This window comes from Rhamphochromis sp. 'chilingali' (assembly GCF_963969265.1).
Source record: "Rhamphochromis sp. 'chilingali' genome assembly, chromosome: 20".
In the NCBI taxonomy this organism is placed as follows: Eukaryota; Metazoa; Chordata; class Actinopteri; order Cichliformes; family Cichlidae; genus Rhamphochromis; species Rhamphochromis sp. 'chilingali'.
The window spans coordinates 14,156,070-14,168,990 of NC_137947.1; the positions used below are offsets into that span (position 1 = coordinate 14,156,070).

The window sequence follows — 12,921 nt, forward strand, 5'->3', positions numbered from 1 at the left end:
CAGTGTTAATCCATGAAAAGGAATTGGCTACCCAGATCAGTGTATGCAGGGATGAGCTGTTAATTTTATCCAAGAGCCCACATGAGAAACTGGTACTGCGGTAGTCCCAGTTTGTAATGTGGGCCCCTTGGGAACATTAATTGCTGGGTATACGAGTTTTACTCGAGTGCACTCTTAAGTGTGTGCACCAAATTAACACATTTCTGGAGCACAACAATTATGTGAATTTATATTGCAGACTTCTGGGTATTGCAAAAGCTTTTTCCTTAAGAAAAATAATCTAACATTCTAGCGTAGAAGGATCAGGATTCACATGACACCATGCGAAGAGTCTGTGACATACAATACACTGGAAAACAGAGCGCAACTGGAGACACAGCACTGTGGTCACATGTTCAGCTCAGGCATCTTGCAGTGTGGTGGATGCCATCTATAGCACACGTGTCGAAACACTCTGGCTCCTCACAAGTATCAAGCTTACAAAATTGCAAATCTGCAAGGTTCAGTTTGGTGTCCACTTACTGCAAATAATGAAAAACGCAGAAAAAGTAAGAAACAGGACAAACATTTAATTCTTTATTATATTCTGAACACGTTACCTTGTACAAAACATTCTAGTATAACGTTCGATGAACAGCATGTTACAAAAGCACTACTGGCTTTCTCAGAACTCCAGGAGGCTTCTTTTGAGAGCTTCTTCCAACTCTGTGAAAACAAATTACACGAGAAAACCTTCATTCATACCAGCATGGCCATATGGAAAACACTACAAACTGCATCATTTCAACAACACTGAGAACATTTTATGTTGACCACAATGTCATAACTTTAACATTTCTATTCTTTCATATCTCCAAATCTATTTATAGTGATCCCCAAAATGTTTCCTTCGTCTTTGAGCCAGCAGAGCCTTTAGGTCATCCACACTCCCCGCCCCCCTCTTCATGACGTCTCACAGGTGCCATAAAGATTGACTCTCACTCCGTGCCGACATCGTTCTAAAAATCTTCTCCTGGGAAAAATATTCTTTCAGTAGGCAGCTGCTTTGTTTTAGATTTCATATTTTGATGAAATCTAAAATCTGGACACTGATTGGAGTTTCTTACTCCATTCAAGAGATCAGCATGAATGCTAAATTTGGACTTGTCTGAAAATAACACCTTCAAAAGCTGCAGACTTTCTGTGCGTGTTATTTGTAAATTTAAGCCTAGCTGTCCCAGTCTGTGAGCTGGATAGTTTCCACTCCCCTCTACCCACACTTTGTCTTTGAAATGAGCTGTGTCTGTAATCCTGCTCAAAGCACTCCTCTGTGGCGTTTCTAAGCATTTTTTGTAATCTGATGGTGGCCTTTCTGAGTGCCTTTTGTTCCGAGGACTGACTTCTCTCTTCATCTTTCTGAAAATATTTCATAACCATGGAGGATTGAAGATTGAGATGGTCGGATGAACGTGTCATCCTATGCTTGAGCTCACATCACAGTCTTTTACTGTTTGTCCCCAGTAGGAAGGGAATTTATGAATTTCTGAAGAACCTGTTTACACAGATGTAATTCATCACATTACTTTCCGATTTAAGCAGCAGGTTCCTGCTTTCTCAAATGTAAGCCTGACATCATTTTAGTACACAAAACTACAGTCGAGTTTCTCTTTCATCCTTTTGATCAAACACATTCTTTATCTCGATGTTTGTTAAATGTGTTCAAATTCCTCCAAGCAGTGAGTCACGGTTCGATTCCTGGCCAGCCAGACTGCGAGTGCACATCACACTGCATCTCCCATATTTCCTGTCTGTTCCTATCTAATAAAAGAACAAAAAAACTCTCCCAGAAGGCTGGGAATAAACCTCACTGAACCAACTGTTCAAATATTTTTTAAGCCTGCATGTTATCCATTGACATTTTCATTCCTTAATGTGCAGGGCAATGTTAACAATCACCGACTGTATAACTTACTGGATGTTTATCTGAATACAATAACAAAAAAATACAATATGTCGTATTGTACTGACTTACAAACTGTTCAAAAGAGAAAGAGACTATATCCTCAGCCCTGCACACACATACCTGCTGACTCTTGTCCTTCTTCTGCGCTCAAAGACAGCGCGCGTTTCATTTCATCATCCGATTCAACTGTAACAGAATACAGAGTCGTTTATCCAAGCTGTTAAAAATCAAGATTAATGAGGATACTTTAAGACAAGTAAATCAGTGTGTTTTTGTTTGAGAGGACATTCATAGGATTAATTATGCAAATAATTATTAGCAGTTGAGCTAAAGCAAGAATTCTCTTTAAACAGACAGCCGTTAGGGTCTCATGACGAAAAGAGAGAAAAATAGAAGTAGCGTTTATTTAGTATCCAGTCTTTTCTTTCTAGTTACAGGTGACAACAAAATTATTAGTCCCCTATTAAAATAAAATAAATTAAATTAAAAAATTTTGTCCATTTCAAACTTGCTCTAGTACTTTTTTAATAGAGCTAAGGATTTTCAATATAGGATTACTAAACACACTAGTTTTCTTTAGGAAGCATAAATTATTTCTATTTGCACACAATAACAGAATTGTTTCAGAATTTTTTTTTTTTTTTTACCAGGGTCAATAATATTTGCTCCCTAAGAAAACTGGCCTTTTTATTTAGCTATAGCAAAAACCACCACTGTGCAATGATGTGCTTTATTTTTGTAATGCTCAAAGCTTTTAAAATCATTAAAGCTGTGGGTTCATCTTCCAATTTAAAGAAAGCATAAGAACCTCAAAAAGAGTTTGAGTTATCATGTGAAAAACACCTTTGTCAAAGTCAAAGAAATCCTGAAGGAAAAAAAGATATGAGAAAATTTTTTAAAGAAAACCAGGAAAATTGGGTCTGAGCAGTCACTTTGTCTTTCAACATGACAACATAAACAATAAGTCACTCCTGGTGAAGAACTACCTCCAGAAGACCAAAGTCAGCATTACTGGCTGGACTGCTCAAAGACCTGACTTGATGTGGGGTAAACAGAAGACCAAGGACTATGCCAGGAGCCCATCAAATCTGAACGCATTTGAGAGACTCGGCAAAGAGGAATGGACAGGGATTGCTCAGGCGATGTGTGTGAGACTTGTTGAAAACTACAAAAAACTATTGCAGGCTGTTATCCAGCAAAAAGGATACACCACCTATTAGCATCAGGATGACTTATCTGGTAGTTTGTGTAAATAATTTGGTTCCTGTGTGCAAAATAAAAATAATGTAACCAATAAAAATCTAAGATTTTTTGAAAAGCTGTGATTAAAATTCTTTCCTCTGTTTAACAGCACTTTTTAAAAAAAATAAAAATAAAAATTCATAGGGGGACTAATAATTCTGGCCTCATCTGTATATCAGTGATATATATGTATAGTTTACTGCCTACCTTCCTGCACTTCACTCTCGTCATTGGTGTGATCAATGTTCAAAAATGTCAGCGTTTCGTCGTCAATCTCTGTGAACATGAATACAAATTAACATCCAAAAACAAGACATTAAATGTGAATCATTTTAACAGATTTACCATTGCTGTCTGGTTTGATCTCCGCAGCATTAGGTATTATTGGAGTGGTGGGTTCGGCTTTTGAGCTTTTCCTGCAGGTCCTGGAACTCATGCAGGGATCCAGTGTACAATGTTGCAAGTGGTAGTGTTTATGGAAACTCGGTACATCCATAAAACTCTCTTGGCAGTCTTTGCATCTGATGTCAAAGCTCCTGTCCAGGTTCAAGGCTGTGTGTTTTGTGTGGACATGAGTCTTGATCTGTGCATAGGATGGAACAGATACATCGCAAGGCACACAGATGTACTGGCATTTTTCTTCCGCAGCCAGATTCCTCATGCATTGTGTGTAAGTGGCTTTCATGTCCTCTTTACTTTTTTCCGAACCCATGCACGGGCATGTAAACTGACTGGTCCTCTCAGCGGCAGCGGCAGCATCAGCGGCATCTGGCTGAACAACTTCAACCTCATCCATGCAGTAGTAGTCCTTACTGTGAAGATTCTTGTAGTGCTCAAAAAACTCCTCCTCAGATCCAAACTCCATGCTGTCGCAGAGGCCGCAGAAATAGGAAGTTTTTACAAGCCCATCATGCTCATTCATACAGTGTCTCCGTACGGTGGACTCTTTGAAGAACTTCTGTGGACAGTGTCCGCAGACGAATCTCTGAAAGCTGTGACTACTAACATCGCTGCAGTGTTTACGGACGGCAGCCTCCGAGTCAAAGACATCCTCGCACATCCTGCACATCCAAGACTGCTCTACTTTTGATGAAGACACCTCTGTGCTCAGCTGGACTTTGGCCACAGACGAGGAGTGAAATGTGACGTCACTGCTAGTGGATGGCTTGACATCAACGATTATGGGAAGCTGCTCAGGCACTTCTTGTTCACTGAAATACGTGTGTCCGCTGTGAGCTCCGGACACGTGTGACAGGATGTCTTCGTACCGAGGCATTTCCACTTTGCACTTGCGGCAGTAGAAGAGGAAGTTTGAGAGATGAGCGCCCCCGTGAAAGCGACTCATATGCAGACGTGCAATGGAAGACTCCCCCATATGTTTGCCACACACGCCACACTGATGGAAAATTTGGTTCACAGCCAGAAGGTGCTTACTGGCTCCAGCCTCGTCTGAGAACTGAAGACCGCACTCGCAACACCAAGCTGTTACGCTCCCGCTACTGGTAACAGTCACACTTGTCCCCAAGCTCTGCTGTTTAGCTGGAAATCTGTCATGGTCGTCGCTCTTCCTGTTTCTTTTGAGAGGTGTTGCAAGGCCAGTGGTCTCCTCTGTGTCTGTTGAGTCTCTAGCTCTCTTCAAGTGTTGAATTTCACTAAACCTGCAGTGCTGAAGAAGTGCTTTTGCCATTGTTTGGTTGAGTTCAACTTCATGCTGCATCGACTCCCTGTGTCTCTCAATTTCAGCTTGGCTGAGGAAGATTTCACAGCAGACAGAACACTGTCCTCGCACTTGCAGCTGATTCATGACCTGCACTATCGTCTTGTCAGCTTTGGCCACAGCACAGCCCTGTCTGCAGTACACACTAAAAAGAGGAAAATGAGGGACAAGGGCCATAAAAATGAGTTTCATAAAGGATCTGAATACAATCAGTGAAATATATATAAAGAGGTTTCACTACATTCAAATGTTGTAAAAAAACAAAACAAAAACAAAACATACTTAAAGTGAGCTTGAGCTGCTTGATGGGAGATCAGTACGTTATGACACAAAGAGCAGCGGACACTGAACGCTACATCTTTGCACAAGGCGATGAGACGATTCTTGACATGTTGAGGGACAGGGACTGGCAGCGGACTTCCTGTGGGTTTTTTAAAATCAAATGTAAAATAAAATGCAAATTGGCTCATTTAGCTACTTTCCAGTATCTAAGATCTTCTAGAACCACACAAACAAAGGTAACCTGAGTAAATATAAAATGCTGTTTTTAAGTAATGATTTTATTTATTAGAGGAAAAAAAGAAAAAAAAAGAAAAAAATTACCTCTTAAGGCGAGTGAGTCTTTGAAGTGGCTTTCGGCTGACATGTGCTGGAGACACTCGTCTCTGAGGTTGAAGAGGTTGTAGCAGGCAGGACATGCAAAACACACAATTCGCTGATACATCTGGTTGATGCTATGACCATCGGCATTAGACGAGGACACCTAGTAACCAAAACAGTTCTGAATTATTACACCATGCAGGGATTCAGGCTGCAACTTCTAATTGCACAGTCAGAAAAGTGCACAGACCTTCGACTTAACGTGGTTCCTCCAGGATTCTTTGGCCTGAAAATTCTTTCCACATGCAACACAGGCAAAAAACTCTGATGGACTTCCTTTAAGATTGATAGTCGGGTCACATGGGGAGTGATCAAACCTGCATACAAGAGCTTTTACTCAATACATGTGCAAGAGACAACCATTTTTTGTGAGGAAAACAGTTAAGCCGCTGTACCAACACACTCACGAATGAAGAATTATTACCTTTTCAAGTGTCCATCAAGGAGGGAAGCATTATCATAAACTCGACCACAGTTAATTACTGGACAAGTATGCCTAGTTGAGATAGTTCTGTGGAAAGAAGCTCTTTGTCTTCCCTCGGAACCAGCACTGATCGCTCCAGGTTTAAGACCTAGATAAACACAATATTGCAGTATGTTAAGTCCCACAAGCCACTCCACTGACAACTATAACAGAAAATTGCACCAATAAATCATTGATTTGACCCCGGTGGATGCAAGCCACTCTACACCACTAGAAGGTTTGTTTAGAATTCATTCAAAACATTTCAAGCCATTGTGTTTACAGATAGACAGAATAACATGTACACATGCAAACACTACCAAAAACATGACCTCCTTGGCAGAGGCAATTAGCATACTGATAGAAATGTAAAAAACAAACCAAAAAGACAGAAACAAACAGCAACTACGTAACAGGAAAATGTTTTAAAAGTCGTTCTACTTATTTGAGTAAAACAACTACAACAGATTTCTAATTCCGATCAATAATTACCTGGCATCTTTAACCACATGTCTACACAACGTTTGGCTTCCTGATTAATCCCATTTACAGCGCTAACAGCCAGCTCCTGTTGTCCATGAGCTTTTTGTAGGATCTGCTTCTCCTGAAAAAGGGACAAAGACGTAACACGTAAGATATTTGCCTCACATAGAAAACACAAAACAAAACAAACAAACAAAACAACACATCAGTGAAAACCAGCTGACTGTTTAATGTTGGTTCTCCAAGTAATGTTGCATGTTATGAATAGACTACCTTCCCCATTTTTTGTGCCCACAGGGGGGCACTGCTGCTCATAAAGTTGGGCTTAATCTACCCATACACTAACCCAGTAAAATCTTGGTGAGGATCTAAAGTTGAGTTTAAATTTCATGTTCTTTGTGAATATGTTAATGAGCACATGTATGTGTTAGCAATTTAAAATTCATAGTAAAATTTATTTTACAACAGTTCACATAAAGCATAAGGCAATGCATCTTTTCTTTCCTGCTGTGCATAAAAAAAAGGTACAGATCTGAATGGAAACAGTGAAAACAGAATCAATTTTCTGACAGGCTAAATGATTAATGAAAGTCCAACAAACAACAAATGACAGTGGCTCAGTTTATTTGTCAACAACCTTACCTTGAATGCTCTGCATTTATCTGCTCGTTCCTTTTTCTGTACAGCCACTTGGTGTGCCAGTCTGTCCAGGGTAGATGTAACACGTGCTTTATGTCGGCTGATTTTATCTTCAAGCTACAATTGAAAGAAATAATGTGTTTTTAAGAAAAAAAGGATATTAACATATGAATTAAAAGGATTAAATAACCAAATGATCTGTTTAAAAAAAACTTACTGTATTGGGCAATGATGAACATCCCTCATCCTCACTGTCACTCAACAGGTCAATACATTCCAATACTGGTCTGAGAGGGCCCTCCTGCATTAAAAAAAGAAAAAGAAAGAAAAACATCAACACTATTTCAGGCTTATAAAACACATCTAAAGTCCAAATCATAAGGACCTGGACAGTATGAGACATCAGTGAATTGAGAGAAAAAATAGCCGTCTGTTTATTAGGCTTCATTGACGTGACAGTGAACAATGCCACTAGTTTGAAAACCAAAATGTTATCATTTTCAACTAATATTTATTTAATAGAGCCAGAGTGCATATGACTTACTGATACAAACTCGACTTCTTTTTCCACCTCATCTTCATCTGCGTCAACTGTGGAGGACATGTTCCTAAAGGTAACGGGAAGATAACACACGTTTTCAAGCTGGAGTACGTGCTTATAAAGCTAAGCGACAGTTCTTCGGACAACACAGTAACAATTATAATTACCTCTTTTGGTGCAATTAGCTTAACAGTTACGTTTAAGCTAAGCCTGAACAACACAGACAGTTAGGCAAAGGAAACAGTAGCAGCTGGATAGCTTAGGTCTCGTAGCAAATATGCGAGACGTTGAGCAAACGAATATTAGCATGCACCTTTTTTTGAAAACTTCTTGTCGTTGTCAAGCCTTTTAAAAGTAGGAAAATACGACTTGCTTTAACGAGGGTCACCCGTGTAGAAATTCAACATGGGGGCATAGTTTCTTCCTCGTTTCGCCACCTCATTTAGTACTTCTCTTCGGTGCTGCCTCTCATGTGGGAGCTGCTCTACAGCAACTATTCAACGACTTAAATCAGTGTTGTTGCAGTATACCTGTTAACCAGCGGCGGCAGGAGTGAGCTGCGAGCTTCTAAACAGCACTTCAAAAGTGGAACGAAGAAGAAGTTACGCGCCACTACACTATGGTGGTGCGTTCACGGGCTGCATGAAGTTCGATGATCATAGTATGTAAATCAAAGCGATTTTTACACACATTGAAATGATCGAAGTTAAAAAGCCCTACATGTCACCGAGAATTCACTCATCTTCTGCTGGGGGATTGTTCTACCAACCATACTCTGGTGAAGACTATTATTAGCAGTGATATCTCCACTCTGAAAGAAATAACTCATGGGTCCCAAACACTCACTGTGTGAGATATGCAAGATAATATTATGTTGTGTAATGTTAGATTTTTAAAAAATTAAAAACTGTAAACGAGTGTTTGCAGTTTTGGCGTTTTCACACCGCTTAACTAATGTCCGCTTCGTAGGGTATTACTGGAAGTGTTTCTGAAACTAAAACCCCCATTCCCATAAGGTGCTACACGACCTTCTCTAAAAAAAAATAAATGGATGCCGACGAGGGGCTAACGTCCGGTAAAACCGATCAAATGCAGCATAACTGAGACTCATGGTTTAAATTAAGATAAGCATCGCATTACCTGTGCCTGTGTTGCTCACTCTGTCAGATTGGTAGCTCACTGCTACAACATCCCAAATAAACGTAAACGCAGCTAGTCCGGACGTCATGACGTCATGCGGACGCGGGTGCGGTTTTTTTGTTCGCAGAGTGTGCGCCGCGTGGACGGAGCTTGGGCTTGCTACAAAATACACGAGAGAACAAAGTCCGCCTCTGCGCTCTTATCTAATCCGGGTCGAAGCGCGATGATGTTACCAACTACAACTATTTTAATATTCTAGTTATCCCCGCCAGAGGCGCCAACTTTACCTAGATTCATATTTATGTATCATATTTAACATCGTTTAGTGGAGAGATGAATTGTACACCTTCATATACATAAACACCAAACACATATGTAAATAGCAGCATTACATGGTGCTCATCTGCGCCCTTCTCTACCACGTTGTTGAATGCAGAATACACATCTACTCTATTCTGTACACTCAAAAAACAGATTCAGGTCCTCCTTTCAAAGAACACATGCAAATTATGTTAGTTGTTCACAAATGCAATTAAAAAATACCAAATTAATTTGATTTTCTTTGTGTAAACCTAAAATTATTCAAAACCAGCAGAGGCTGATTCTGAACACAAAATGAATGAGTTTGTTGGGGCACTGGGGGTAGGAGGAGTGCATTTTTGCACTTAAGTATTTGTAAACTCAAAGAAATAAATTCAAGCCCCTCTTTAAGCTTAAACATTATTTTTAATCTCATTCAACGCAAATGTAGCACTCCAGCATTACTGCAATTATTATTCGTGTGGTGAACCTAAATTATTGTCTCTCAAAGCAGTCTTTGTCACAAGAACACAAAGTTACTGAGTTACACAACGGTCCGCCTTCTTTGAAAATTTTGCGCTCTTTCAGGATCACCTAAATGAATCCAGCTGCTCTTGGCCTCTCTGTACTTTTTGGATAAAACTACACCTTCAGGTAAGGTAACATATTATTTTTTCATATATCCAATTGTGTATTTCTTTATCAGCTAAATCTATGGCAATGCTATTTATCATAGAAGCTTGTAACAGTTGTTTTTTGAACTTTTGGTGGTGCTACCATTCTCTTCTCTGCTTGAATACTATTTTTTTTTGACAATATAGCCAGGTCTTTTCAAAAGTGCCTTGTTTTAGAGGAGAAATTGTGTAGCTGCCAACTTTTAAGTCGGAGCATGTGCTAGCTTATTAGCAGCTAGCCATTGTGCTCAATGAAAGATGATGTCCTATAGCTAACTTCTTTCTTACTGTTTTCTTTTTATAATCTAAAAATTATGTATTCTGTGTTTATTATTATATGCCATTTTCTAGTAGAAAGTATCGTTTTGAGGTGTCTTTAAAAGCACTACATAGTTTACTGAGGGTGCTACCAAAAGCGAACCATGTGGCCGGAAGAGTAACTGCAGGCAGCACAATGTGCACTCCCATGACGTTCAAACCTATTTATTATTATAAAAGATTTCGGCTACGTCCACACTTACACAGGTATTTTTGAAAACGGAGATTTTCCGTTTTCGTTTTAAAAAATAATCCCGTCCACAGGTAAACGCAAAAATGAAGGAAAACGCTGCTAGGAACATGCCAAAGCAACAGGTGGCGCTATATTCCTAAACTCAGCTAAAAACAGTTTAGGTCTTGACAAACTTCACTGATGGTTCAAATGTTTAGCAACTTTCAGTGTGTTGATTCAGCAGTCTGTATTTAAACTTCTAGTTTATTATATTTGTGTATGTTTTATTTCTAGGTGAATGCAGAGTTCCTGCAGATCACTACAAAACCCCTGCAGGCGAAGTTCTTGGCTCAGCTGGACTATTTAACAGACAAGCTGATGCAAATTTTTCAGGGGAGCAAAGGAGCAAAGGGCCAAAAGATCAAGGATATCATGGCGATCAGTAGTTTGGTCGGTACTAATGATAAACCCATCAATTAAATGCAATCAATCAATTCCATTTTTTTCACCCTTTTTTTTTCCACCCTTGCATTAGTATGATGACATCGACATAAAGAGGGAGCATACTCTTAAAAGCCTGGTGATCTACTTTAATGAAGATCCAGACCTACTGTTCAAGGAGTATCTGGTACGCTTATCACACTTTCTTTTCTAGATTCAATTTGAGTTAGGTTCATCGCACACAAAATCCTCATATATTCAAAAGAGACAATATAATTGTGAAATATGTATTATTCTTAATAGTCATTGTTAAAACTTGCACTGGAGAGCACTTTTTAAGGGGACAGTTTCAGCAAAAATTCAATTGTTCATTCTTTTGGTGCTGCCATGTAGGTATCTACTGCCTCTATAAACACAGTAAATGTGGACAAAACATTCATCCATTTTCTGTCAGTGTTTCAATTCAGTTTATTTATATAGCGGTATATCACAACAACAGTCATCTCAAGGCACTTCAGAAAGTAAACACTCCAATGGAGTTCAGTTTATTATGCCAATTAGTAAAAAGTCTTCATTATAAGGAACACAGCAGATTGCATCAAGACACTAACTAGTGTCACTGCCATTACAGCAATCTCCTGGTTTCAGGAATAATGTGCATAAAACAAGCTGTTTCAAAAGGTTCCCAATTGTGATGAAATAAGGGAAATTGACCCAGCCCACACACACACACACACACACACACACACTGATAGACACTGGAGGAGCTGCTGCTCTATATCAAGCCCCTCCCTAAGGCAGGTACATAATACCTGAACCCAAACTATTGATAGGAAACAGATTGACGGGTTTTATTTATGTTTGGAGTGTTTATAGAGGCGGTAGAGACCTATGTTTCAGCACAAAAGGATACAAAAGCTGAGTTTTGCATAATATGTCCCCTTCCAAGTGACAGAGCCCTTAAACCTGAAACAACCTGTTTTTCAGACCTCCTCCACTGAGGATGAACGGTTGAGGTCCACTGCAGCAACTGTCATGGGTATTTACACCATCAGAAGAGAAGGGATTCAGGAGCCAGAGGATGTTGGAGTTGTCATTGAAGGTACTACAGTTATGAACAACCTCGGTAGTGTCATCGTGGCATTCATCGTCCTCTTTGGACTGATTTATGCACTTGATCTGAGCTATCCAAATGACCACAAGTACACTTTTGAGTTCTGTCAGAAGATTTTGATGAATCTGGATGGACAAAGGCTCAGTACAAAGATGCAGCAAATGAAAATGAAGATGTTTGCTTAGGCAAACAAGACCCAGCACAAAAGTTGATTTTGGCCTTTTTAGATTAGATTAGATTAGATAGAACTTTATTAATCCCTCGGGTGGGTTCCTCTGGGAAATTCGATTTCCAAAAAAAGCACAGCACCGACAGAAGTTACAGAGTTATACACACACACATATATATAAATACAGAGACAATATAAATAAAATATACGAAGGGGATAAATAGAATAAATAGGAATAAAAATAAAAATACAAGTGAATTGCACATTTCAAGTATTTTATATCTTTTGTTCAAACTGTGACCTTTTTTTCTTTCTTTTTTTTGGCCAAATGGAAGTTGTCTATTTTTGTCTGCTGTTCTGTTGTGAGTGATGTGACTTTTAATCTGTACTACTATAGATGGATGAAAGGACTGGGGATTTAGCTCAGAAAAAGTTTCATGGTTGTAACCACCATTTTCTTTTTGATTGCTTTTGGGATTTGCAAAGGTAATAGAAAAATGTTGACAAGTTTTGTGTCTTCCAGTGTTTTAAAGTTGGTCTTCCCGTTCTTATAAGCTTGTAAATGTTTACATGTAATTGGTTTTGGAGAAGTAAAGTTGAAAGATTTTTTTTTATTAAAATACCTCCCCCTTGGTAACAGAAAAATGTTCGTCATGAAAACACACACACACACACACACACACACACACACACACACACACATATATATATATATGTATATATGTGTGTATTTATGTATTGTTGGGTTGTTTCAAATCTTCAGTGACTGCCATACTATGGTGTGAATTGCAATGTTTAGTAGGTTATCATTGTGAATTTGCAAGTGTCACTATAAATATATACAATGATTCTGAAGTGAAATCTGATTTTACAGATTCCAGTTTGTTTTCAGTATTGCCTAGTAGT

The 12,921-nt window shown here is 39.1% G+C and overlaps 2 protein-coding genes across 8 annotated transcripts; one reads left to right on the forward strand and one right to left on the reverse strand.

Annotated features, from left to right (window-relative positions):
- Positions 1 to 387: 387 nt before the first annotated feature.
- znf451 (zinc finger protein 451) lies at positions 388 to 8,918 on the reverse strand. 6 transcript variants are annotated; one of them, XR_013970088.1, is made up of 14 exons: positions 8,828 to 8,918; positions 7,691 to 7,754; positions 7,364 to 7,447; positions 7,150 to 7,263; positions 6,517 to 6,628; positions 5,986 to 6,133; positions 5,752 to 5,878; positions 5,505 to 5,664; positions 5,184 to 5,322; positions 3,530 to 5,046; positions 3,392 to 3,460; positions 2,063 to 2,128; positions 600 to 705; positions 388 to 521 (listed from the first exon to the last, which is right to left on the reverse strand). XR_013970088.1 is itself a non-coding variant. In XM_080869088.1 (14 exons), the coding sequence occupies exons 3-14, from the start codon at positions 7,748 to 7,750 to the stop codon at positions 665 to 667; spliced, it is 2,637 nt and encodes an 878-aa protein (XP_080725214.1). In that variant the 5' UTR covers positions 7,751 to 7,754; positions 7,855 to 7,897; positions 8,001 to 8,017; the 3' UTR covers positions 564 to 664. The 6 variants fall into 6 exon arrangements, 5 of the variants coding, with proteins under 5 accessions (XP_080725214.1, XP_080725212.1, XP_080725216.1 ...); XM_080869088.1 differs by lacking the exons at positions 388 to 521; positions 8,828 to 8,918 and adding exons at positions 7,855 to 7,897; positions 8,001 to 8,017 and having other exon boundaries at positions 564 to 705; XM_080869086.1 differs by lacking the exon at positions 388 to 521 and having other exon boundaries at positions 564 to 705.
- Positions 8,919 to 9,228: 310 nt separating this feature from the next.
- On the forward strand, positions 9,229 to 12,694 carry LOC308388207 (uncharacterized protein). 2 transcript variants are annotated; one of them, XM_080868783.1, is made up of 4 exons: positions 9,229 to 9,786; positions 10,586 to 10,741; positions 10,827 to 10,919; positions 11,720 to 12,694. In XM_080868783.1, exons 2-4 carry the CDS (start codon positions 10,670 to 10,672, stop codon positions 12,029 to 12,031), a joined length of 477 nt encoding a protein of 158 aa, XP_080724909.1. In that variant the 5' UTR covers positions 9,229 to 9,786; positions 10,586 to 10,669; the 3' UTR covers positions 12,032 to 12,694. The 2 variants fall into 2 exon arrangements, with proteins under 2 accessions (XP_080724909.1, XP_080724908.1); XM_080868782.1 differs by having other exon boundaries at positions 9,230 to 9,781.
- The last annotated feature ends 227 nt before the right edge of the window (positions 12,695 to 12,921 follow it).